Source organism: Colletotrichum fioriniae, assembly GCF_027942845.1.
Source record: "Colletotrichum fioriniae strain IMI 355084 chromosome Unknown scaffold_11, whole genome shotgun sequence".
NCBI lineage: Eukaryota > Fungi > Ascomycota > Sordariomycetes > Glomerellales > Glomerellaceae > Colletotrichum > Colletotrichum fioriniae.
The window spans coordinates 990,224-1,017,010 of NW_027076847.1; the positions used below are offsets into that span (position 1 = coordinate 990,224).

Below are 26,787 nucleotides of genomic sequence, written 5' to 3' on the forward strand. Positions count from 1 at the left end.
ATCACTTGGGTGTCAAAAGCTCACTGAATCTCTGGCCAGACCCATTCCTCACGGATAGCCGCGCACTTGACTTCGTCGTAGTTTGGGTCGTGGCAGACAGATGCCGGAGGAACTGGAGCAATGAGACGACCGCCCACAGAGGCATTGAGATCTTGCCACTGCAAGTCGGATGGCCAACAGCTATCTCCGTCAGTACATGTGCAGAACGGGCGGTCCCAATGGGAGGAATTTGGTGCCAGAATAAAGGCGGCCGTAATTGCTAGCCCCAAAATAGAGGCTGGAGCGGAAACTTTGGATAGGAATCTCATTGCGGAAACGAACAGGCACTGGGAGCTAAGCATGCCGATATCGAGTTCAGAGTTTCGTTATATCACTTAAACATAGCAGGACTATCGCAGGATAGAATGGAGACAAAAAGCCCCCAACGTACCTCCGCAGGCGCCGAGACTAAGTTAAGCTCGTTAATCCCCGATGTTAGTGACGTAGAAAAATGATGAAGGATTGTTTTGCAAAGTTAGCGTCACAAAAGAATGTCCCGACCAGCTCAGATGAATTGTGTTTGGCCCGATGCTGACGCCCTGAAGTCTACCTATCTTTCCGGCAGCAAGAAAAGACTTTCCACTGAAAATTAGCCAGCCATAACTTTTAAGCTAGGTCGTTACAATCCTTTCCTGCACGCCCTCCCGCCAATCTGGTCAACAGCCCTCATTTGCTCCATCTTGACCGCACAATCATTCTCAAGCAAACATTAACAGATACAATGGTTGTCTTATCGCCGCCAGAGACTCAGTCTTCTATTGCTTTCTATGGCATTATAGGGCTTGTGGGTACCAGCATATATTTGCTCTCTCTGGCTATCTACCGTCTGTCCTTCAGCCCGCTTGCCAAATTTCCAGGGCCGAAGCTAGCCGCTTTAACGCAGTGGTACGAGGCCTATTATGAGCTCTTCAGCGGCGATGGCGGCCAATTCATCTGGCACTACGCTAAGTTGCATGAGGAATATGGTGAGTGGGCTTTGTGTGACTACTCACTCTTCCAAGATCTCACCGTGTTGCTGACTGGTTTACAAAGGCCCTATCATTCGAATTAACCCATGGGAGCTGCACATCCAAGACTCTAGCTTCTACGATGTGCTTTATTCGTCTTCTAGGCACTCCAGCAAGCTGACCACCCTCGCTCACCGTTTCAACAGCCCAGAGTCGGCCTTCTCGACTGTAAACCACTCCAGACACCGCCAGCGGCGAGCGGCTTTGAACCCATTTTTCTCCCACCGCAGGATAGCTGAGCACCAGCCCAACATTCAACGGATGATGCATCGCCTCACAGATCGCGTCACGCGGGAATACCTAGGCAAAGACAAGGTGTTGCGTATCGATCAAATGTGGGGGTGCTGGACTTCGGACATCATCAACGACTACGCTTTCGACAAGCCGCATAATTTCCTTGATGCCCCAGATTTCCACGCCAGTTACACAGATGCTATGGTTGATCTACTGGAGCCTGTTCACTATATTACGCAGTTTCCCCTTGTGACCAACCTGTTCAAGATGCTCCCGCTTGCGTGGGTGAAGGCAATGTCTCCTCAAATGGGAACTGTGCTCGACTTTAACAACGTTAGTAATTGCTCAGGTCAAACATATGAAATGAGCTGACTTTCGGATCGTATATGCATTTTGCTAATGTGTTGCACGCTTGAATAGGAAATGACGAACCAAATTCGCATCCTCCTAAACAAGCCAGCAGAGGAAAAGGGGCAGTCCAAGACCATTTTTGGTGTTATCCTCGAGTCAGACCTCCCAGCCTCGGAGAAGACAGTTGGCCGCCTCCAGCAGGAGGCAATCAGTGTGACCGGCGCCGGTATCGAGACGACGATGCGGGCCCTCAGTCTGTGCACATTTCATGTCCTGGCAAACCCCCTAGTGCTAGAAAAGCTCCAGGCCGAGCTCAAAGAGGCTATTGTGGATCCCAGAAACCCTCCCGACTGGGACGCCCTCTCCCAATTGCCGTAGCTCTCAGCCTGTATCAACGAAGGTGAGTACGCTTTCTCAACAAAGATAAGTTCACCGTTGAATGCGGAACCTGCTGACCAAAATTATTACAAAGCCCTTCGATTCGCATATGGAACGTCTCAGCGACTCCCTCGCACGCTCGAGGATGAGCCCCTCCGTTACGGCGAGTGGCTTATCCCCGTCGGTGCCACCGTGAGCATGGACAACTACGCCGTGTCCCACGACGAGGCTATTTTCCCAGACAACATGACCTTCTGCCCGGAGCGCTGGCTGGGCGACCCAAAGGCTCCTGATGGGAAGAAGCTCTCGCGCTACATGGTCGCGTTCGGTCGCGGGACGCGCTCCTGCGTGGGCATGCAGCTCGCGTGGGCGGAGCTGTACACGGGCATTGCGACGCTGTTCCGCAGGTTCAAGATGGAACTCTACGAGACGGAGCGCGACGCGATGGATCTGCACATGGACCGATTTGTACCGCGTCCTAAACCGCATACTCTTGGAGTGCGGGCTCTGGTCAAAGGAGATCTGTATCAGTGACTGATTACCGGTTGAAAAGACTGACGGTGTCGGGAATCTTATGGGCGAAAAGTAAATCTGTCGTTATCAAGCTCGATGTACTCTTTTCACAGACACTTATTCAGCTCTAGTGGGACAAATCGGTGAAGACCTTTCGTCACGAAAAAGTCGTGTCTCAATAATTCGAATTGCGTATTGGGATTGGTAATTCGATTGATATGAATGTTACCTAAAAAAATATGTGTTGCGTGTACTAGTCCTAGACAAGCAAGTGGGTGAGTAATGCTAGGTATTTTAATAGTTTCTAGACCTTGATTTCCGTCTTATTCCTGTCCGTTCTAAACTTTTTGAAAGTACTGATGTGTTTGGAGAGTTCAGATTATGACTTCATCTTCAGTATACTCCATTCGCGATTTTACTGTAATGTGTGAACACAAAACTGGAACAATTTTCAATCAAACCATTGTAACGAATTGTTGAGTTGAGACATGAAGAAACTTTGGAGTAGATAATATCAGTGAAAAAAAGATGAAACACAAAGTGTAAAAAGTATGAGAGTCTCTATTCCTTCTTCTTCATCTTGGGAAACAATCTTCTCACACAGCGCCGTCAGTGACGTGGCGCTCGTGATCTCAAGCGTCGTCAACTCAACTCCGAGATCCAGCCTAACCCAATTTCGCAGCTCTACAGCAGACAAGGAGTCCAAACCATAATTGCTCAGTGGCTTGGCAGGCTCCATCGGTTCCGACAAGCGGAGAGTGGCCTGGAACTGCGTGTTCACAACGTCCACAGCGGCCTTCAATACAAGCGAGGCGTCTGCACTGGATTGCAGTAACAGCATCAGAGCCTGCACCGCGCGCGACTTATCGTCTTTGCCATCTCCGCCGACCGTGGCTTCGCCGGTGCCGAAAGCCAGGCTGACAAAGCGAGCGTCGGCAAGAAGGTTGGAGGAATCAGGCTGCGGCACGGCGATGGAGGTGATGAGTTGAGAGGAGTTGCCCGTCGAAGATGATCTTTGCTGCTTCTGGATAGAGACGCGGACAATTTGGCGGAATAGGTTCTCGTTGATGGGAGTCCAGGCATCCCGGTCCAGAGCCACGCGAAGGTCACTGTGCTCATGCATGTAGCCAACATCGTCGATGGCACCCAGGTCGACCGAAACAGCGGACAGCCCGAGTCCTTGGCGATACACGGCAAAGGCATCGAGGAAGGCGTTGGCGGCTGCGTAGTTTGCTTGGCCCTTCTGGCCAACCACACCGGAAACCGAGGAAAGCATAGTGAAGAAGGAGAGGTCGAGGCCCTCCTCCTGGGCGACGTTATGAAGGTTCCAGGTTCCGGGAACTTTGCAGGCCACGGCGCCGTGGTACTCCTCGGTCGTCATAGAGGTGAAGATCTTGTCTCTCAGGACCATGGCGCCCTGGATGACGCCGCTGACGGGAACGCTGGAGGATTTGAAAGCTCTTCGAACGTCTTCCAAGACTGAAACATCGCCCCTGACCAGATCGACCTTGGCTCCTTGGGCATGGATGTTCTTCAGCACAGCCTGTGACCGCTCGTCGTCGTAGCCGCCACGGGCGAGGATGACGAGGTGCTTGGCTCCTTGTTGGGCCAAGTAGACGGCCAGAGACCCGCAGAGACCTTTTAAGCCACCCACGATGAGGATGGAAGTGGTCTGGGGCAGATCGAACCTGCGTATCGCGGGGCGAACCATCACAGTCGGTTTGTCCGCCTTGTCTTTGGCGGAGAGTACGATCTTGCCCATGTGCTTAGCCGCACGCATGTAACGGAAAGCACCCGCCACATCCTCGAAGGGAAAAGTAGTCATGGGAGCAATGGGCTTAATTGCGCGCTGGCTGATGAGACTCATCATCTGGCGCATAAGCCTGGCAATGACAGTGTCCGACACGTGCTCGTGGGACATATCAAAGCAGCGGTATGAAGCATTGCGGCCAAACGGCTCCCTAAGATTGGTTCAGTCGTCGGTTTCACGTCAGGAGATAAAATGAATGAGACTTACATGGAGAGGTAATTGCGATCAAGCATATCCCTCTTACCCAGCTCGACCATGGTTCCGCCATCGGCGATGCAGCGCCACGACTCGTCCAAGATATCGCCGGTGAGAGAGTTGAGGATGACATCGACGCCGTGTCCTTTTGTGGCGGCCTTGAGCCGAGCAGCAAAGGTAGTGGTTCTTGAGTTGAAGATGTTCTCTCTGGGGATGCCAAAGCTGTCTACCAAGAAGTCCACTTTCTCATCAGTGCCGACGGTCGCATAGATCTCCGCGCCGATAAATTGGCAAATCTGGATTGAGGCAATTCCAAGACCACCGGATGCAGAATGGATAAGCACCTTGTGCCCGGCCTGTGTGTTGGCGAGATCAAAAATGCTGTAAAGCGCAGTTAGGTACACACTGGCCAGAGTCGAGGCCTCCTCAAAAGACATCCAGTCAGGGATGTGGTGAGTTCTCTCAACAGAGGCGATGACCCTGTTTCCAAATGCTCCCTTCTTGAAGACTAGTACGCGGTCTCCAGACTTGTATATATTTGCAGCGTTTTTGCCAGCGCGACGGATCTCGCCGGCGCCTTCGAGGCCGAGGAGGTGTTGGTTCTCAGGAACAATGCCCATGGTGACGGCGACGTCCTTGAAGTTTAGCCCGGCGGCGAACAGTTCGACTTCCACACTGCCGTCAGGAACAGGCAGCTCCGTAGCGGCGACCTCGGTATACTGGAGCGATTCAATTGTACCCACGCGCTCGCACTGCAGACGAACCGTCGTGTTAAAGTCATGCAGCTCACCCTCGATGAGTTCGGCGCCATGGACTAGGGCTTTTTCGACAACATTGACAGCCTCGTTGGGCTGCACTCTGCTGATGTGTATAACTCCTTGGCGCTCAACAAACTCGTTTTCAATACTCGTTGTTTGTTTCCGATGGGCAGCTCTGCCAAGGCGTTCAAGAACCTCACTTATGGCAGCGACGGTTTTGGTACCTGTGGCTGACTCAACATCCAACGTCGTGATATTGATAGACGGATCCTCGTTGCGAACTGTTCGACCCAGACCGTGAATCATCGCCCTGTCGGGGCTTCTGACCTTCAGCTGGGAGCCCGAGGTCACCCACAGTACTTGGTTGCCTGATACCAATGTGTTTTTAAGCAGCTGCCACTGGGCTTCTATCATAGTCGGGAGGACTGGGGCGGAGAGATCGCTCAACACCAGAATAGTTTTGTGTCCCTCTTGGGTATTCTCGCTGTCTGTGAATTGCCATCCAAACTTGGACAGCCCTGAGACAACTTGCGCGGTCACGTCTGTTGGTTCAGAGAAATGTACAAGCTCAATGCCTTGCTTGTTTGTCATGGTTCCCGAGGAAGCGACGAGAATGTGAATGGTGCTGCCGTCTCTAGAGGAGATGCTAAAAGATGAGTAGAAACCCAAGGATGACGAGATCGCCGGGATATCAGCTCCGATGGCCTGTATCACGACGTGACCGCCGTCAGATACCAGCGTGCGTGCGTTCCGTAGCACAGTATCTTGCAACTCCAAGGTCCCATCAGCTGCTCTGATAATGACGAGATCAAAGGTTTTCTCAGGAGCCTGCAGCTTCTCTGGGTCAGCTGTAACATCGAGCATGGCGTAGGCCACGCCTAACTTACTGCCGTACGTCTCCTCGGCGTTCACGACAGCAGGAGCATCGCAAGAAGAGAACTGGAAGCTGCGAGAAGCAGACCTTGCCGCAGGGTCAGCTTTGCTGCCCTCAAGCCACACACTACTGGCGTCGGAGGGGATCGTGCTGGCTTCAAGCACACTCAGGTTTGGAAACTTGTGAGCAGCCAAGTCGATGAATTCATTGAGTGGATCATCTGCTGCCGCAATGGCTGCCACAGTCTCTTCAGTAAGGTAGGTCACATCTGGCTTCCACGAGACGCGGCTGTATGTGTGTGACGAGTAGGGATCCTTCTGTGTATCCAGTTGGTGATATCTCAGGCCAGTGAGCTTGAACCGCAAATCTCCAGTCTCAGAGTCAAGAACGACTGCGTTGGACTTGTAGCTCTTGGTACTTTCGGGCAGGCCAAGACCTACGTACTCAGAGCTCGTCGTGGAGATACCCTTTCCAGAAATGCTCTCCAGTGGGAAAATGGCCAGCTCATCAATGATGGCGGGTACCAATACGGCACTGATCCCGGGCCTATCACCTGCCCACAGAGAAGGGGCGCAAGACTGAAACGATCCATCAATGGCGGCAGGGTGCATCGGATACCACGACTGTGGGTGCTCTGAGGCGGGAGGACTCAGGTCGACGAGGGACCGAGACTCGCGCGAACCGACAATGGACTCGATCTCGAGATGTTTCTGGAAAACCGGGCCAAAGTTGTAGCCGGTATCGTGCATGGCCTTGTACCACAGTGCGCCGGAGACGGGGTCGCTCAGCGGCTTGACACTGCCCTCGGCTGCCGTCGAATTCTCAGGGGTGCTCTCCTGGATTCTGACTAGACCACGGCAGTTCTCGAGCCAGGAATCTCCTACCTGGGAGCTGATCTTGAACTCGTGCCAGGAATCCTTTGCTCCCGTGCGCGGGTGAAGGGCTAGCATGATCTTGGTAGCTTCGTCCGAGTCGTCGAGCACGAGAGCGCGGATAAAGTTGATGTCTCGAAGCTTGTAGTGGTATTCTGTGGGGGGGACCTTGCTGTCCAGAATGCGCAGCGCTTCGGTGTTCTGGCGGACGGCCTCTATGGCCATGGCGATGAAGCCAGCCGCTGGGAAGACAATTTCTGGACCCATCTTGTGGTCTCGAAGCCAAGGCAGGTCTGCCAGCTTGAGAGACTTCTTGAAAGACGGCGCCTGCCATGAAGTACCCAGAATCTTGCTACCCAAGAGGTCATGGTGCGGGAAAAGACGATATCGCCAGTCTTTGCTGGCGTCGCTCTCGTACCAATACTGTGTAGAGTGGTCCCACGCGTAGTTGGGCAGGTCGATAATGGTCCTCGGATTCCAAGTCTCAGTCTTGTTCACGTTGGGCAAATTGACCTCTCCGCCTCTAATGAAGAGCTTGCCAGCCACCTCGTAGAGTGACTTGAGCGCGGCGGGACCACGAGACCAGGACGCAACATACTGGACGTCGGCACCTCCTCCAAGAACAGCCTTTTTCACCTGGGCCACGGGACCTGAGAGCGCGCCGCTGGGGCCGATCTCGACGAGGAAGTCCGGACGGTTGTCATCTGCGAGCATGGCTTTTGTAGCTTGCTCAAAGCGTACCGCAGAGCTCATATTGCTCTTCCAATACGACGCATCAGCAGCATGGCGCATCTCTTTGCCAGAAACAGACGAAAACATGCGGACGCTGTCCTTTTTCCTATCCTTCTTGCACGTGCCGAAGTCCTGTCGAAGCAGAGCCTCGTACAGACTGCTCACTTCCAACATGAAGGGCGAGTGGTATGCCAGGTTCACCTGCAGCAGGCGGGCAAAATGTGACTCCGCAACAAGCGCGGCCATCACCTCCTCTAGCTTGTCCACCTTACCAGACAAGGTGACGCTGCTGGGGCTGTTAAAGCAGGCAATGTGCACTAGGCCGGCGTAGGGTTCCAGGAAGGGCATCACGGCTTCAGGGCCCAGCCCGACCGCGAGCATACCCACGTTCTTGGTGCCATCTACGACGTTGGCGAGCTGCTTGGCAGCCAAACCGCGGTAGTAGGCAACCTTAATCGCGTCTTCCTTGGACAGATAGCCCGCAGCGTATGCAGCCGCGATTTCGCCCGAGGAGTGACCGACCACGCTGCGCGGCGCGATCCCCCAGTCTTCCAGCACGCTCAGGATGGCTAGCTGAAGCGCGGTGCAGAGTGGCTGGGAAAACTCGGGTTGGCGAAGGAGACCGGGACTGCGCGGCTCTACAAGCTCATCTGCATTGGTGTGAGTAGTTACGATCAAGAATGCGTCAGGGACGAGGAAGAAATACCTAGCAAAGACCACGTTGGAGGGACAAGAGCGGTCCTGAGGACAGTGTCTAGATGCTTCAGCAAATCTCTGGCGGTAGGGAAAGTATCGACAAGAGCCTTTCCCATCTGCGACCATTGGGCGCCCTGGCCGGTGAAAACAAAGCCGATCTTGGGAGCTTCAGGGCTCTTCTTCCCCAGAACGAGAGAGTCTTCGGCTATCACCGCCTTATCCGCCAGCAAGAATCCACGATTAAAATGTGCGCTTCGCTTGCTTGAGAGCGTGAAAGACAGGTCTCGCAAGTCGGCTTTGACGCTCGGGTTGAGAAGGTGCTTGCGCAGTAGCTTCACGTAGCCGCGGAGTGAAGACTCGTTGTTGGCCGAGAAGACAAGCAGTTGGGGCTGCTTTGCGAGTGCCGTCGTGGAGGAAGCATCATCATCGTCACCAAAGAGGTCAGCCTCCTCGGCGAGGTGGGAAGAGACGTGGGTGGAGATCTGGTTATCCTGGAGATATTGATCCGCAGACTCGAGGACAACGTGAGCGTTGGACCCGCCGTATCCGAATGAGTTTACAGACGCCCGCTTGCGCGCCCCTGTTGGCCAGGGCATGCTGGTGCGAGTTGCAAAGACCTTCTGCCCCTTGAAGTCGATCTTGGGGTTTGGGGTCACGAAGGTAGGGTTGCCGAAGATGGTATCATTCTCGAGAGACAGGATGGCCTTAATCAGGCCTGAGATGCCGGCTGCCGGCTCAGAGTGACCAATGTTGCTCTTGATCTAGTCGGGTATCAGTGGTGTCCAAATCGCATTATTTCACTTGCAGCTAAGAAGATGAACTCACGGAACCGATTATTAGGGGCTGGTCAGGACTACGCGACGGTGCAAACACTGAGGCGATACCACTGACCTCAGTCGGGTCACCTGCCTGTGTGCCAGTGCCATGGCACTCAAGATATGTCGTATCGTTAAAGTTCGTGATCCCAGCGTTAGCATAAGCCGAACGGATGGCCGCTGCTTGTGCCTCTGAGCTAGGGCTGGCGATGCCGGGGGTGTTGCCGTCACTATTAGTGGCGGTGCCGAGTATCACGGCGCGGATAGGGTCGCCGTCACGGAGGGCATCCGAGAGGCGTTTGACCATAACCGCATTAACGGCCTCACCCTTGATGTAACCGTCTGCCTTGACGTCAAAGGTGTGGCATTTTCCAGACAAACTCGAGGCGCCCTTCATTGGGCCAACATCCATGTTGTGTTCCGGGCTAGGCTCACCCCGAAGTCAGACAGCGTTTCCTAAACCAAAACACCATGACCGAAAGGGGAAACTCGTTCTAACGCTCACCTCAGGTACAAGTTGCATCCGGCAACAATTGCTCCATCCATCTCTCGGGTACGTAAGTAGCGACAGGCCACATCGAGGGCTACTAGACTGCCCGAACAGGCGGTATCTATCGTCATACTACCGAAACAGGTGTCAGATGTGGCTGCAGGATCCGTGGGGGGCCCGCCGGGTACCGGGAATCCTTCATTTTTGGATCGAAGGATTTTGGCGAGGGCTGTGTTCGGGATAGGCTCATCCAGCTTGTAAGGGCCCATAACCGGCTTCTCAACCATGCGACCCTTCATGTACGGGTCGAATGAGACATACAGAACTTGTACCAAAATGGAACCCCCCGGCAATTCCTAGATTGACTTATTAGCAAAACGCCACAATTGTATTAGAATTGCCAAGTATTATTTCAACAACAGACGACCAACACCCGTTGCGTGTGTTCATACCTGGTCAAGATCAAAGTCTCTGCTCTCCACAGTAATATCCTGTCCCGCTACCGTGGGCGTCTCGTGGACCTTTTTGAAGATCAATGACTTGTTCGCCACCATTTTGAAGATAGATGTTGTCTCTCTTGGATCTCTCCAGCCGATCGTGTAATTTCGTCTTGACTCTGCTGACGAAATTCAGTCCCCAAGAGGGTCTATTGATGTAGTCTTAGAAGGAAGAACTTGTGCTCCGTCTTTCCGTAATGTTTGGGAAATGACCCGATCAACCACCCGGTCCTGTCATGCTAGTTTGACAACTGCCTTTTTTGAGTCAGTGGCTGATGAGCATATTACATGTATTCTATGCGATACCGCGGCGTAATGGGCCGATTGGTCCAAAGTACTTATCATCTCGCTCGTGGCGGGCGCGGCCGAGCCGAATTATGTAGGCTAGATCTGACAGACGTAAAGCCACCCCCCACGCCCTATGTCATGTCAAAGGCATACAGTCGTACTTTGCTTGTTGCTTCCATAGCTGCTCTTTTTTTTTGCGTCGAATATATCTTCCACGGTCCTCAGATACGGGTTGTACTACCAGAGTTGTAAGTTGCATTGTGGGATTGTGCCTACATGTACATGAATTGACAGGGGTATGGTATCTTCATGTTGGATGTCAAAGGGTTAGACAGGCGGTCAGACTAGAGCCCTCAACGTACTTGAGGATTTTTTGACCATACGCGGGGTAATACCGGCTAGTTTATGACCAACAAGTCACTGTCGTCTTAGTATGAGAATTTGAAAGTGCACAATCATCAGGGAAACTATGAGGGGAGAGTTATGTGAGTGTGAGTGACGGGAGGCCAAACTTGTATCTCGGTCGACATGCAAATCCTTTAAGTGGGACATGGTTGGTTTCTGTCATCTGATTGGACTGACTACTCCGTAACGTGCGCGTCCACCGCGTGATGTGCACATACGAAGAAACCAGGCTATCAACAGACATAAGCCCAGAAGATGTACCTCCATCAAGTAAAGCGCTTACACAGTGCCACATCTCTGCAGAGGAAGGGATCTGGCTGCCTAGTATGCTAGTGAATGCCTGTGAGATAAGTAGCAGATATAAAAGTGAGGGTGCCAAATCTTATTTGCCTCATATTCGAGTGATGAGTTTTAGCTCGCCTTCTTATGGTTGGGACGGATGCCGGACCATCCAACAAAGGGTGGAAAAGGACAACTTCAAGAAGCCGAAGGTACATCAGACCTCATATGACCTCGTATACGATATGAGTAATATCGAAATACAGCCTGGGGAAGCTAGTCCAGCCCTCGTTACGGAGGGCCAGGGAAGCCGAGACCAGGCGGGGAACCACCCAAACCGGCACTTTAGGCTCCGCAACTCTTGTGACCGCTGTCAAGATACGAATCTCAAGTGCTCTCAGGAAAAACCGGCGTGTCGGCGGTGCGCCCGACTCGGTCTCCCATGTGTGTACTCTCCGATCCGCCGGCTCGGCCGGCCTCGAAAACATTCCTCCAATCAACTAGATGAATCGACTCAACAACAGCAACAACAACCCCGGCAGCAACGACAACCACCGCCACCCCCGCCGTCATCGTCAACAGTACAATCTTCGGGTGTCGCAGGTGCGAATGGAGCCGGCCATGATGAGAATCACGAAGGCGAGGTTACGAATATGGGCCAGAGCCATGGTGGACCATCAACGTCTACCTCTTTGCAGAAAGTCCCAACCCCAGCTTTCCACGAGACAATTTCGCCCTTCACAGATGCCTTCCTCGACGCCATGTCTGGAGGCAAGGATGAAGTGGCTAGCACGATAGTAATCCCTAGCGCTTTGCATCAGCCAGTGATAGACAACAACCATCAGTTTGACGTAGTGATGGAGACACTGTTTACGACTGACCCTGCGTCTTCAGAGTCCCTCGCCGCTGTCAGTTTGACCGAGACGACGTTTGAGGATCTTCAGAACTGGGCTACCGAACCAAGTCATTACAACACCCCAGTGGACCAACACGAGCAGTTTGGAAGTGAAGCTCTTACTGGCACGACTAAACGCCCTTCGAGTTCCACCATTAATATGTCTGAAAGTGGTGCAGCCGCGGCGGTAACAGCAGTGTCCGACGTGTTTGGCCCCGAAGAAACATCAATGCACTTTCACACACAATCTCTCCCTGTTTCCACATCATCATTGACCTCATCCTCCCTCATGTGCAGCAACGACTGTTACCGATGTCTCAGCCAACAGCTCGCCGGTCTGAATAGCCTCACCAACTCCACGGTCGCCCCAAATGTCGACACGATTCTACAAATTGACCGGAATATGCAAGCGCTCACAAAGGGGCTCCTTAACTGCCCACATTGTCTAGCAAATGACAGTAGCTTACTTTTGCTTTCCATCATCATGGACCAGGCGACCCGGCTACTGGATTGCTTCATCGAGAAAGTCAAGCCCAATATGGCCGCCGTAGATCATCAGAGCTTAGTTCGAGGAGGCTCAGGTGGTTCGAACAAGAATACCGCCGGGGATAGCAATACTGGCGCGGCGTATCAGAGCACCCACCGCAGCCAGCCGTCCGCGAGCGGAGTTGGACTGGGGAAGCTTTACATACCAGCGCCGGCGGGGACGATGGCGGCACCCTATCGCAAACAGTCATTGATACATACGACAGAGCTACGGATAGGTGACTACGAGGTCCTAGACGAAGACTTGAAGTTGATTTTTCTGAAGCGGCTCGTTCGCCACCGCTTGCGGATACTGGTTGGGATGTTAACAGACCTCCAAAACACTACCGGAGGACATATGAAAGAGATGCAGTGTAGCGCGACTCTCGGGATGTTAAGAGGGGTCATGGAGCGGGTTGAGCGCCTGCGAGGGGAAGATGTCGATCAAGTGGTGATTGTGATGATTGTAGTAAAGCAGGCTCAACTCGTGTTTTGTATTGTTGATCTTATACAGAGAACATTGATAGAAGCGTCTTTCTTTTTGAAGCGGCCATCTAACGTCTGCGCCTCCAACCCTTCAAAGTTAATGGGCAAAACAATATGAAATTAGAAAAAAAAAACTCCACACAATTACATACATGTTTACATGTACTCGGAAAGAATTTCTTGACTTTTCAATATCATACCGTGTTGTATCATCTAAAACCTACACGCTAGTAACCTGAACGCAGGGGGTAATGCCGGCAAACTACCAAATTCATCTACTTGATTTGCCCAAATTGATTTTCAAAAGTATTCATCAAACTCAGACCGCAAAGTAATGCTTTGTTCAATCCTGTCGCTCTTCTCTTAGATACAGAGAAATCCATTATATTGTTTCTCGATATTTACTTTCCCAATGTATGTGAGACATATCAGGGCATATTTTCATCAATTCCACAAAGACCTTACTCACTCAAAACCTCGATTAAAAAACAGAAAAAAAGAACCAATGGTCGATCACATTGCCCTATTCTTTTGACAGCCTTATGCCTCCGCTAACGCCTGGCTTGCAATCTCGGGTGGCGTTAGCGCGCTCCTAGCCACGATCCTCGGCCCCAACTTAGCGAGCGGGCTCGGGCTCAGAATGTCAAACACAGACACATCACATCGTAGCTCCTTGAAGATCCAATTGCGCACCTCGACGGCCTTGAGCGAGTCGACACCAAAGCTGTACAGCGGCCTCTCCTCGTCGATATCGTCCGAACTAGCCGTCATGGCCGCCGCGAGATTCGCTTTGAGAGCGCCGAGAACCACCGCAACAGCCTCTTTCAACGTCTTTGCCCGGCCCAACTCGTCGCCGAGTTTCTCCGCATTCGCGCCGTTGGGGTTTGCACTAGCGGCAGACGACCCAGATCGCGCGATACGGTGCTCAAACTTGCGGTCTTGTGGCCACGCGGCGCGGCCGTCGCGCTTCACATCATCTGTTATGCCGACGAGGAGCTGCTCTGGGAGACCCCTAGCACTCTGGCGGAAGACGGCTTCAATGACGGCCTGCATCTCGTCATCTGTTACCCTCGCCGACTCCCAGTGGCCGTATTTCCTGAGGTAATCGTCGGCTGTAGACGTCGCACTGAAGTGGCTCGCGTCCGTCACCAGACCAACATTCAGCGTCGTCGCCGCTAGCCCCAGGGACCGGCGGTGAAGCGCGATGGCGTCCTCGTACGCATTGCCCGCGCAGTAGTTGGCTTGTCCGCTGTTTCCGATGATGCCGGACATGGAGGACAAAAGAATGAAGAAGTCGAGGTCTGTGGGCACCGTGGAGTGGAGATTCCACGTCCCCACAATCTTAGGACGCGTCGCGGTGTTCCATTTCTCGATGGTCATATTCTGCAAGATGGAGTCTTGAAGGACCATGGCGCATTGAATCACACCTCGCAGCCTTCGCCCGCTCGTTGCACATGCTTGTATCGCATCTTCAACTTCTGAGCGTACCGTGACATCGCATTTGGGAGTGTCAACCTCGCAGCCGAGATCGCGGATGTCCCGGAGAGCGTCTTCCTGCCTAGCGTTCACGACGCCAGATCGCGATAGAAGTACCAAGTGCCGAGCGCCATGAAGAGCCATGTTCTTCGCGATAGTCAGGCCGAGAGCACCTAGGCCACCGGAGATGAGGTAACTTGCGTTGGCATCCAACTGGAGCGGAGCCGGCGGTCGCGGTAGCACTGGCACCACAGCTTTTCCCCCAAGCTCGACAACGATGTTGCCCTGCTCGACCGTAGTTGACGACAAGATGTCGCCCAGATCTTGGACGGTACGCACGCTAGTGACAAGAGACTGTTCTTTCACGAGGCCGGAGCGCAAGAATCCGAACGCCATGGCGAGCAGCCGCGCACGCTTCTCACGGGGGAGCTGTCTGACATCGACGGATGAGACGGAGGCGTTGCGCTCGAATGCAACAGCGCTGATGTCCTGGGGACGAACCCTCTCGGTGCCGATGCGTACAAATCGGCCCCAGGAAGCAACGGTCCTCGTGGCGGAGTGCAATGATTTGCCCGACGCAGCGCTGATGACAATGTCGACGCCGTGCCCGGAAGTAAGCTTCATGGCGGTCTTTGAGACGGCGTCACCGTCCTCTGCTCGGATGATATGCCTATGAGGAATGTCGTACTCGGCCACCAGCTCTGATGCCGTTTCATCGTCATTGACCGTAACAAAGACTGCTGCCGCGCCTAGCTGCGTGGCAATCTGAAGGGCCGCAAGTCCAACGACACCATGCAAAGCGTGAATTAGGACGGTCTCGCCTGCTGCAAGACGACCAACTTCAACGATGGCGTGGTAGGCCGTCGTGAAGCTCAACGGTAAAGAAGCGGCGAGCTCAGGCTTGACGTCCTCTGGGACCTTCTGGACCAGGCTGAAGTGCTGTCTTATATGTGTCTTGAATTCGCTTTCATCAACCAGGACGACAACCTCATCACCGATTTGAAGGTTCGGCACCTCAGAATCAACACGGACCACACGTCCCAGAGCCTCCGTTGCTACTGTTGTACCAAAATGACCTGATGATCGAGTAAGTTCAGAGCCGTTGATACATATGTGGCTGGTCTGGATCTCGATTTCCTCGTCATTGAGAGGTTCACTCTGGGTTGTGTCCGCGATCCAAACACCTGACCCGGCGACATCGAGCCTCAAAGGACTCAGGTCACCAGCCTCATCAGTCGCCCACAATGCGCCCGGAACCGACTTCAGCTGGCCAGAACGCAACGCCAGTTCATGGTCAGAGGGCAAGTCTGCCACGGCCCTGGGAATCAGAAGCCTCCCTCCGGACTCGAGGAATTCCATCTCATTGTTCTTTCCTTTATATAAGTCCTTCCTGCTAAGGCTCAACACCTCCATTGTCAAGTCGGTCTGTTCTTCAGGGCTGAGGCTCGAAGTTGTGGAGAGATCTAGATGTGGAAGCAGGATCTGCGGCACCTCGGTTCGAATAGTGCGCAGCAGGCCGGTGGTGGGGGAGAAGGCTAGTGACGTCTCACTTCTGTCGGCAATGCCGCCGTTGGTTAGCCATAGAAGATAGTTGGCGCTAAAAACCAAGGATCGGAACTCGTCAAGGTCTTGAGAAGTGAGATTGATTGTCCAAGGGTCATCAAACTCGAGAAGGGAGATAAACATCTCAGATCCCGAAGTAGCGGCCTCAGAGAGGAGGCAGCTCTTGACCGCGACCCCTGAGCTCTCCAGTTTTCGTTTCGAGACCTCTTGGATTTTCAAGGCTGCTGTCGAAGGTGAAGGCCGGACAATCAGGTTGATTTCGGAAATGTCAGCCTTCTTCTGGACATTTGTTGAGTAAACGGCTGCGTTATTGAAGTCGATATCAACTGGGGCAAAGCCGGCGCCGCGTAGATGGTCGGCAGCAGACACCTTGTCTCCCACTAAAGCGACTCGACCACCTGGATATAGAAGGGACTTAATGTGAGACAGCCCAATAATCCCACCGCCATTGAGCAACTGTCGACTGTCCCCGATAACGATATCAAACATACCCAGCTGCTCAACAAGCTGATCGGGCGAATTCTTGACTAGGCCTTCAGGGGATGGCACATACACAACGTCGGAACCATTGGGCAGTGGATATTGCTTTGCTGCAAGCTCAGAAAGCAATTGGCTTGCAAGCTCCTGAGACGGCGCAGCAAAGGTGATCTCGGCGGCGCGAAAACCTTGCTCCTCTTGCGGTGCGAAGATGGTGGCCAAAGATTGCAATTCCTGATTCTCCTCGGCATGAAGGACAAGAAGCCTCAAATCCGCCTCTTTGTAAGTAAGAAGCTCCAAGTACGCAGCCAAGTCCGGGTTGCCCAGACCAGTGAAATGGTCCTGATTTCCACAGAGGACTTGTGATGCTACCTTGCCTGCAAGCGCATCGACGTCTTCCTTCCACTCAAGTCGGCCGACCCTCTTTGGCGCCTGGGAGAAGGGCGACGAGGAGCCCTGAGACTTAGCGTCAGTAGATGATACCTGACGGACCACCATATTCTGCATGATGATCTTAGGTCCCGACCAGCTCTCGTCCGAGATGACGATATCGCCACACGCCTCTCTGGGGTTGGTCTTCCTCGCCTTTGAGAACCCGACGTACTTGGATCCCGCGCCGAAAGGCTGGTCCGTCGCGATAAAGATGGTTTCGACCGTGACCGGAATGGACGCCTCGTCCATGGGATTCCCTTCAAAAAGGGCGATGAAGATGAGGTGGAAGATTGCGTCAAGTGTCGCCGGGTGGATGTGGTGCGGGAATTCGACGCCATGCGGCATCGTAGACTTAGTGTCTGGTATAGAAACAGTCGCGAGACCTGTTTGCTCACCCGGCAACACAGCGGCGTCAACGACATTGGTGAACAATGACCCGTATTCCATGCCGATGGACTTGAGCTGTTCGTAGAAGGCTGCGACGTCAAGCTTCTTGGAGGCACGCTTCTTCATGTCATCGAAGCTATCTGCGCGAGCTTGCCAATCCTCAACTGTCGAACCTGTGTCCTCGTAGACAGTGACGACAGTACCGGAAGAGTGTTTCTGCCAAGTTCCGCCGGGTGGGATGGAAAAGATGGTCCAGTGATACTTTTCAGGGAAAATCTCATCTGGTCGCATGCTCAAGTGAGTCTCGACCGCATCATCGTTCGGGACCACCAAGCCTCTCTCAAAGCTGACTTGGCCCAACTCGACGCCCCTGATCTTCCTTGTTTTATTCGAGTCATTCTCGGCAATCTCCAGGGCGGCCTCGAGAACCATGATCAGCATACCGGCAGCTGGATACAGAATTGTGCCAGTAATGACATGGCCCCCCATCCACGGCTGCTCTTCCAAGCGCAAGGGAGTTCGCCATCTGGGCTCAAAAGGGTTCTGGTTAGGAAACTCGATGCCTAGGAGATCTCTCCTGGGCCTCTTTTGCTTTCTGACCGCAAGACTGTCGCGTGTCTCGTGCCAGAAGCGTTTGCTGTGTTGCCAAGGGTAAGGCGGCAAGTTGGCCAAGGACCGGGCGCCCCGGTGGTCAGGGTCTTCGTTGACCTTTAGCAGGTCGACGTTATGGCCAGTGGCCCATAGTAGACCCGCAGCCTCGAGCGAGGTAGACATGGCGTTCTTTTTTCTCTTAAGCATGGAGGTGTAAGTCAGGTCCGAAGAGAGCTTCGAGTTGACGGCCTTCATGATCTGGTCCAGCGGTCCGTGAAGCGTTCCCGCAGGGCCAATCTCAACGAAACCGGTCCATCGCACCGGGACCTTCCTCTGTCTTCGTACGGTATTGGCTCCCTCCACAAGAGCGGAGTGAATGAGCAATGCCTCTACGGCACCCTTGAAAAGTACGGGTGAGACCATGTTTTTGACCCAGTAGGCAGCGCTCAGCTGGGACGGGCTCGCCAAGACCTCCTCCGTGACCGAAGAGAACATTGGCGCTGTGAATTGATCCTTCAGCTCTAGCTCACCCATGGATACCAGAAAGTCGTCCGCGATAACCTCCATGTGTGCCGAGTGGTACGCCATCTTCACGCGGAGCTTCCTCGCGAACTTGCCCCTTTGCTGAAGCAAAGCCTCAAGCTTGTCGATAGCGTCTTCATCACCCGAGATTGTTACGCTCGAGGGACTGTTGATGCAGGCCACCGTGGCGATCTGGTCAGGGGAAGAAAACTCCTCTACGACTGACCGCGCCTCGTCGGCGGTCAGGCCCGCAGCTAGCATGGTGCCCCGGCGACCTTCGAGACGGCGCTGGATCTCCTCAACGTAGAGACCACGAAAGTAGGCAATTTTAATGGCGCTGGCGTGGGATATTCCGCCTGCAGCATAAGCAGCCGCTATTCGTACGCATATATCAGCATGAAGTCACATTATCATTCAGTGTTGGATACTTACCAATCTCTCCACTAGAGTGCCCAACAGTTCCTTTAGCCGTCAAACCCCAGTGACCAAGTAAGTCGACCAGGGCAACCTGCAACACGGTGCAGATGGGCTGGCAGAACTCGGGGATGTCCAATCTGGAGCCATCCTCGTCACACAGTAGCTCGATCGCGTTCCAATTGCATCCGAGTGCGTCAAGGTACCCCTGTGATCTGAGAACACTCTCCATGAATGCAGGGACATCAAGCAACTCCCTCCCCATGGTCGCCCATTGCGCACCTTGCCCAGTGAACACAAATGCCAGCGTCCCGTTCTTTGCTGAGCGCTTCAGTGTCGCCGGCGCCGCGGAAACACAGCTCGCGAGATCGTCTACACTCGACGCGACCGCGAAGCTGCGAAATGGATGTTTGGTGCGCCTGACTGCCAGGGTGTAGGCCATGTCGTGAATGAAGCTGCCCTCCCGGTGCTGAGACGCGGCCGCGAACTGGGCGTATGCGCTGGAGAGCCTCTTGATCCCGGCCTGGTCGTGCGCTGAGAGAGCAAGGACCTTGGGCCGTCCATAGACGCTTCCAAGCTGTTTACTTCTGTCCCGATGGTTGCGCACGTCGCTAATTCCGCTGTCTCCGCTTTCGGATGAAGCAGATGTGCCTCCGTCGATAGACACGGCCGTCTGGTGTTTACCAACCAGGTTGCGCGACTCCAGATAGTGATGAGCGTCATCCAAGATGACGTGGGCGTTGGCCCCCCCGAAACCGAATGAGTTGATGCTCGCCCGGCGGAGGCCCGAGACTGGCCATGGCATCGTTTCAAGCGGCAAGGCGAGACCCCATTCATCGAGTCGGAGCTTCGGGTTTAATGTCTCGAAACCGGCGTTGGCAGGTATATACCCCTTTTCCACGGCCAGGACCGCCTTCGCAATACCAGCTAGGCCGGCACTGCCTTCGGTGTGGCCGATGTTGGTCTTAACACTGCCTACGTATAGGGGAGTCTGAGTCCCTCTTCTCGAGGGGCCAAAAACAGCTCCAACGGCGCCTAACTCCAGAGGGTCCTAGTTGCAGATAACTCGTAAGTACTGGTCTTTCCGAACCATGAGATGCGATCAAGAAAAGATGGGGATGAACAAACTCCAAGGGGTGTTCCTGTGCCATGGGCCTCAAAGTAACCCGTGTCGTCATACGAGAGCCCTGCGGCAGCATACGTAGACCGTATCAGCGCGGCCTGCGCGTCGCTGCTGGGCATCGTGATCCCAGGTGTGTGACCATCCTGGTTGACACCAGTGCCCCTAACCACAGCTCGAATAGTGTCGCCGTCGGCAAGAGCATCCTCTAGACGCTTGACGACGACGGTGGTGATGGCTTCGCCTCGTGCGTAGCCGTTCGCCCGGGCATCAAACGAGTGGCTGATACCGTCAGGGCTCAGCATGTGCATTGCAGATAGCTGAGAGATGAAGTTTGGATGAAGAATCATATTGGCACCACCGACCAGCGCCTATCAATATGTCAATAGGTCATTCACCAATATAAAATATCGTGCCGGTTGTCTGTTGACTGGTCCTGGGAACTAGATTGGTTTTGACCATACCTGTCTCGACTCTCCCGCCCTGAGAGATTGGCAAGCCAAATGGAACGCGTATAAACTGGATGAACAAGCAGTGTCTAACGCCAGACTAGCGCCATGCAGATCAAAAAACCATGAGATACGGTTTGCCAGCATAGCCCGGCTGGTTCCTGAAGCAGCATTCTGCGGAAGGTTGTAGATGTCAGTTTGGGAGACCAGTTCATAGTCGTTTGTCATAACGCCAATGTAAACTGATGTGTCGCTGCCGGCCAGTTTCTCCATGGGAATGCCGGCTAGAACGCGATGTCAGCAACTGTACCCATGTCTGTATCTGTCTCTCATGAACAATGCGCACCGTTTTCGAACCCTTCGTAGGCCACTTCCAGCAGTTTTCTTTGCATTGGGTCCTTAGACACCTTGTCAGATAATAATTCGACTTAGTGTGTAGAAAGGAGGGCATCTACCATGCCGGCGGCTTCCTTGGCGGTAATAGAGAAGAACGGAGCATCAAGAACTGCTGGGTCCTCGTCGAGGAAGAAACCGCTACCAGGTTGGACCTACAGGTTCACCCAGTCAATGACCGCAAGTTTGTAAAGACAAGACGCGAAAAGTGATCCGTTTCTTCTACTTACAGCTCCTTTTCTCTCGTGACTGGGATGTCGCCACGCTTCAGCATTGAAACGGTTTTCAGGAACCTCACCGTGACCCTTTCTGGCGTTGTTGAGAAGTTCCCAAAAGCTTTCTGGCGTAGAAATACTTCCAGGAAAACGACAAGCCATGCCGATGATGGCAATTGGCTCCAACGCGTCCGCACCATCAACCCTGGCTACGATGTTGTTCTGCGCCATCTGCGGATCTTGTAAAGGTCTGCGTCGTGGCTTTCACTTGCGCTGGGATACAACGTAGAGAGTGCGTGTGTCTCAAGGGGAGTATACAAGCCGCGCGAGTAGAATCAGGTCTTGCGGTCTATCCAGTCTAAAATCAACGATGAAAGGATCCTCGGCCAAGGTGCGGAGGAAGTGTTCTATTAGTCCCGCGTTCTGAGGGCTTTTGGATCGCAGAAATCAAGTTCATGTACCTGGGTACCGTACTTGGGCAAAGCAAAACATTTCCATATTGTGGCTGAGAAGCTTACCAATCCTGAAAGTGTCGGTCGTACACATACGTTATGCTTACAGGCGGCTTTTTTTTTTTGGAAAAGTGAAACCCCCCGAGACACTAAGAGCGAGCGCCAAAGAAACCCCCGACCAGCAGGAAGGAATGTTTGGTCCGAGAATTTACCAGAATCGAAACTCGTCAATCAAATTGCTTTGACGTGGAATAACAGTCAAGGGCTAATTTCTGGGCGTATAACTTCCCCTGCTCGTCTTTTTCGTTCGGCATTCACCGTTACGGCATCGAGTTGCAAAGCTTTGCGTAGGTTAATCCATCAACTTCTTCATAGCTGTAACATGGCTATATGTACTTGACTTTCGTAAGGGATGATAACGAATTACATACTGATCTAGTCATTCTTACCATTCATCTATACAAGTACCCATAAATCATTTCGAAACAGCGCAGACTCCGAGAGATTGTGGAGTCGAATGAACTGTCGTCAGCAAGCAATTAGTGGGATACTTTCTTTCTCAATGATTCCTCCAGTGCGCTATGTTAGATATGGTCATCGCCATCTTCATGTAGTACGCATAAGTTGACAAGGGATTCATCAGGAACATGAAACATGAGCTAAGGTGGTATCAAGCACTTGGCAAAGACTTAAAAAAACTGTGATGGCTTTGTGTCTGGTTTCACATCCAGCTATCTCAAGGAATAAAGTAGACTTGCAGTAGTTGTATACTACGCAATGAGGTTAATCAGGAGATCTTCCGATCATCATCTCAATGTTATGTTGTATCATCTGTGTCAAGGTGTTTCTAGATGCAATCATCGGAGTCTTGTTCCGATCAAGTCCCCTTTTCGTAATCATACAGATTAGCAAAGTTACATAACCGGCGACGTCACCACATTTTCCAAACGAGCGCCGGCAATCAAGCTATAAAGGTCCAGCCCATCGACTCTGGAATCTTTCTTCTTAGACTGCTTGTCATTGACAGGGCCGGTATGTATTGATCTTGTTGTTACTTACAGTCGATTGAATAGCTTTCTTACTGCACTTGACAACATGATAACTCCATCTCTCTAGCTCATGACTATAAACATGAACGAAATTCAAAACATGCATTCGAACCAATCCATCCTACACTATTTCCGAGAATCGGCCTCAATACGGATGATTTTGTCGCCATGCTTCCCACACCCTGCTGCTAAGCACAAATGTAACGTTCGAGGAGAACAAGAAAGGACCAGGGGTTGAGGAGATCTGAAGGTAATGCTCATATTCACATCTCTTCTTTGGCACATGGCCCGCTTATCAAAGCTCATGATGGAAGCTTCGTGTCTCTTCGACCCCAAGGCTCAGTCTACTGGCCTGAAACGGCCGTCAGAACGCTGAAAGGAAGAATCGCGTCCTGCTCTCCCCGATTATTTGCCGAAACTGGATATGCGTAGAATGGCGTACACCAAAACATCCACGCAAAAACCCAGACGTAACCAAACACCTTGGTGAACCACGTGTCGCGAGCCGAAGCCGGCGCCACCTGCTTCCAAACGTACTGGAAGACGTCCTCGAGGACGAAGCCGAGAACCTGTACGAGGAAGAACCAAGGTGACCCGGTGCGAGAGATTGGAATACCCGAGGCTATGTCACCCGTGGCATGCTGGAAGGTAGACATGGTGAAGGTAAGGATGACGACAGCGTAGCGTGCGAGGAGGGTTCCCCGCGGCAAGCGAAGGACGTCTTTGGCAATCCAGTTGGCTGGAGAGTTGATGCGCTTTCGAACGGACTGATGCCAGAAGACACTGAGGCTAATATTAGTGATACTTCTCTCGGAAGGGACATGATGCCAATTTGGAGCGGGGGAAAGCAACTTACCCCCAGTAACGGCGCAGTGTGAAGGCCTCAAAGATGGAGTTGAACGGCGGTCGCCACCACTCGACGCCAGACAGGCCGGTTGCGACACAGATGATGCCCGGGATGTCGAAGAAGAGGATAAGAACCAGGTAGTTCACGAGCCAGAACGAGAACGAGGTAAAGGTCCGCATGATAGCTTCCTCTAGTGTCAGCTGCGACAGCCGCCGCAGCAGTGGAATCTTTTCATCAGCGAAGACGGACTGCATGGCTGCCGGATCATTGAACGAAGTCATGGCATCCAGGATCAGATAGACAACCACCACCCTGATCGCGGCGTTGCGGATGTACTTGGCCTTCGACGGCACGTATTTGGGGTCCTTCTTGTCAAAAGGTCCGAGATTCGGCACCTCAAAGGGGGTCCCGCTGCAGCGGTACGAAGAGGCGGCGTAGACTCCGAAGCCTAAGCGGTTCCAAAAAGTCGCTCGCTCACGCCATGGCTTTGTTTCCCTCTTTTCCGTGGCCTTGGGCTGTGGGCCGCCGTATTCAAAGTCCCAGTTGCTCAGAAGTGCGACATCCCAGTATTGAAGAAAGGTCAGCCAGGCGTCTGAGGCACCAAAGCTCATGTGAAAGCCATTGTTTAGGACATGAGCTGTGGCGACAAAACGAAACACCGTCAACAGAGCGAGTGGCCATAGGGCGAGTCGAATCAACGATCCCCGACGCGTGAAGCCCACGGCGAAGACGATCAGACTAGTTTGGTAGACCAAGAGTGACCAGGGATGGAGGTACCACTGGATATTCGTCATTCTGACTGGAGGGCTGTGAAGGGCAACAAAAAAAGGCTGGTGTTGGGAATTGGTCGAAAGGTGCGATAGCTCTGTACGTTCTGGCTGAATCTTCGACTGAAGGCGCCTTGTGCCCCTTTTCTTGCTGGTTCGAATTCAAAACGATCGCAAATTGAAGCGGACGTTGACAAAGATTCCGATGTACTTAGTGTACATCTAGAAATTCCCATCGCTGACTGGCCCGATGTTGCATCTCAGAAATGCCCGACATGTCAGCTTCACGGAAAGTCCCCGGTCCATGGTCACCAAGATAAACAATATCATGCAGAAGAACATTAGGTACTACACCAGAAATCACTTCATCGTGTCCAAATGTTGGATAGCGTGTTTTCGGCCAAAGCCCCTTCGACTGGACTACGACATCAACCAGATTGAGGGAAATCCCCTTTAACATTGCACAATAGATGCCGAAAACACTAATGCGAATGGTATCCTCAGCCCTCAATCTATCATCCTCTCCCTAGTGCTAGGTTATTTAGGTTACGGAATTAGCCTTGTCATATATCGACTTTATTTCAGCCCGATTGCGAGTATCCCGGGGTCCAGGCTGACTGCAGCAACCGGCTGGTACGAGACGTACTTAGACGTGTTCAAAGGAGGGCAATTCACATTCCAGATCGAAGAATGGCATCGACAATACGGTAGTCCATTTTGTTCACGGGAGAAAGGCAGATTGAGACTCGAGAAACTGACTCTCCGAGCAGGTCCAATCATCCGAATCACGCCTTGGGAAGTTGACATCGCCGACCCCGACTTTTACGAGGTCCTCTTCAACAACAAAACCCGGTACAGCAAGATCGAGAAGCTCCGATACCGGTTCGGGCTGCCTTTATCCTCTTTTGACACCATCGACCATGCCCACCACCACCTCCGCCGGTCCGCTATCTCGCCCTTCTTTGCGAAGCAAAAGGTGGCGGGCTTCAGCCCGCAGATGCAGTCCATGGCTGACAAGATGGTAGACCGTTTGGCGACCGAGTATAGCGATAAAGTGAAGCCCGTCAATATGAACGAGGCGTACGCGGCTTTCGTGTCGGATGCAATCAATTACTACACGTTTGCCATCTCGTACAATTTCATAGACTATCCTGATTTTGTCACGCCGTTCACAACCTCAATTAGGAAGCTGGCCATGTCTCTCCACATGGCAGGCCATTTTCCCTGGCTCCTGACGCTGCTCCAAACGCTCCCGGAGTCAGTCACACGAATTTTGAACCCGTTGATGGTCCCCGTCTTCCGGTTTCACAATGAAAGTACGGTGTCATTTGGGTGTATTATGATTCAATCTCTCTGACCAGTGAGCTCTCAACGCCAGGAAGTTAAAGACCAAATCATTAAAGTCATTTCAGGCCAGAACACTTCGAACAAAGGTGTCCAGCATCGTACGGTGTTCCACGAACTCCTGCAGTCGAATCTGCCGCCTGAGGAGCTGTCTGTTGAACGCCTGAAGCACGAAGCGGCTAGTATCACAGGCGCGGGCATTGACACGACCAAGACGACATTGGCGCTCGCGACGTTTCATATACTCGACAATCCTAATGTCTTGAAGAGACTGCGCGAAGAATTGAAGACTCGAATCCCTCACGCCAATGAGGCCATGCCGCCCCTCCATGAACTGGAGAGCCTTCCTTTTCTTAACGCAGTCGTTCAGGAATGTGAGTATTTACAGATTCCCCTGAAGCGTGGCACTGCTTCTTGATAAGCCTTGATGCGGAGTTCAAAAGCTGAGTCTTCGTGTTTCTGTAGCGTTGCGACTCGCGTTCGGCATTACTCAGCGCCTCTCCCGCCTCAGCCCTGACGGCCCCATCACCTACGGGTCATACGTGATACCACGCAATGTGCCTTTCAGCATGACCTCGTATATACAACACCGTGATGCCGAGATGTTTCCCGAACCCGACGTTTTTCGCCCCGAGAGGTGGTTGGATAACCAAAAGACGGCGTCCGGTAAGCCATTGTCGCGGTATCTGGTGCCCTTTGGCAAGGGGCCACGCATGTGCTTAGGGATGAACTTCGCCATGGCGGAGCTATATATCGGGCTGGCAACGGTATTTCGGAGGCTGGAGATCGAGCTCTACGAGACTGGCAGGGACGCTGTTGACATGGCGGCCGATTACTTCGTGCCTATCCCGAAGGAGGGGACGCAAGGCGTCAGGGTTATGGTGGTTGGGATCAGTGCGTAGATTTAATTGTACAAGGTTCAATTGTACACGCACCCTCAAAAATGGCTGCATCTAGATTTGTCTTCATCGTCGTAGATAGGGGAGCGATTATGAGATTCCTCACAGATCTCCGCGGCCAACTTGTTATGATCTTGATCAATCGCGACTGTATAACCACCTTCAAAATTTTCTATCAAGGTGTCCGCACTGATGAATATTGGCACTGCTCGTTGTTAATAGTCATTAACGTGCAACATAAGCTCGGCAAC

The 26,787-nt window shown here is 52.8% G+C and overlaps 5 protein-coding genes across 5 annotated transcripts; 2 read left to right on the plus strand and 3 right to left on the minus strand.

Annotated features, from left to right (window-relative positions):
• Window positions 1-760: 760 nt before the first annotated feature.
• Window positions 761-2,543, plus strand: N0V96_008903 (uncharacterized protein; the record flags this gene model as incomplete). Its single annotated transcript, XM_065758484.1, has 6 exons — window positions 761-823; window positions 923-1,004; window positions 1,072-1,613; window positions 1,701-1,958; window positions 2,010-2,031; window positions 2,104-2,543. 6 exons carry the CDS (start codon window positions 761-763, stop codon window positions 2,541-2,543), a joined length of 1,407 nt encoding a protein of 468 aa, XP_065612877.1.
• A 644-nt stretch (window positions 2,544-3,187) lies between these two features.
• On the minus strand, window positions 3,188-10,318 carry N0V96_008904 (uncharacterized protein; the record flags this gene model as incomplete). Its single annotated transcript, XM_065758485.1, has 7 exons — window positions 3,188-3,206; window positions 3,272-4,483; window positions 4,540-8,413; window positions 8,470-9,220; window positions 9,285-9,704; window positions 9,953-10,120; window positions 10,217-10,318. 7 exons carry the CDS (start codon window positions 10,316-10,318, stop codon window positions 3,188-3,190), a joined length of 6,546 nt encoding a protein of 2,181 aa, XP_065612878.1.
• Window positions 10,319-13,679: 3,361 nt separating this feature from the next.
• N0V96_008905 (uncharacterized protein) lies at window positions 13,680-21,237 on the minus strand (the record flags this gene model as incomplete). Its single annotated transcript, XM_053188845.2, has 7 exons — window positions 13,680-18,961; window positions 19,020-20,052; window positions 20,130-20,403; window positions 20,586-20,604; window positions 20,705-20,854; window positions 20,917-20,954; window positions 21,194-21,237. The coding sequence occupies 7 exons, from the start codon at window positions 21,235-21,237 to the stop codon at window positions 13,680-13,682; spliced, it is 6,840 nt and encodes a 2,279-aa protein (XP_053053611.2).
• A 1,786-nt stretch (window positions 21,238-23,023) lies between these two features.
• N0V96_008906 (uncharacterized protein) lies at window positions 23,024-24,137 on the minus strand (the record flags this gene model as incomplete). The annotated part of the gene is made up of 2 exons (XM_053188846.2): window positions 23,024-23,462; window positions 23,536-24,137. 2 exons carry the CDS (start codon window positions 24,135-24,137, stop codon window positions 23,024-23,026), a joined length of 1,041 nt encoding a protein of 346 aa, XP_053053612.2.
• A 484-nt stretch (window positions 24,138-24,621) lies between these two features.
• Window positions 24,622-26,539, plus strand: N0V96_008907 (uncharacterized protein; the record flags this gene model as incomplete). The annotated part of the gene is made up of 5 exons (XM_065758486.1): window positions 24,622-24,673; window positions 25,064-25,609; window positions 25,676-26,011; window positions 26,103-26,303; window positions 26,361-26,539. 5 exons carry the CDS (start codon window positions 24,622-24,624, stop codon window positions 26,537-26,539), a joined length of 1,314 nt encoding a protein of 437 aa, XP_065612879.1.
• Between the last annotated feature and the right edge of the window lie 248 nt (window positions 26,540-26,787).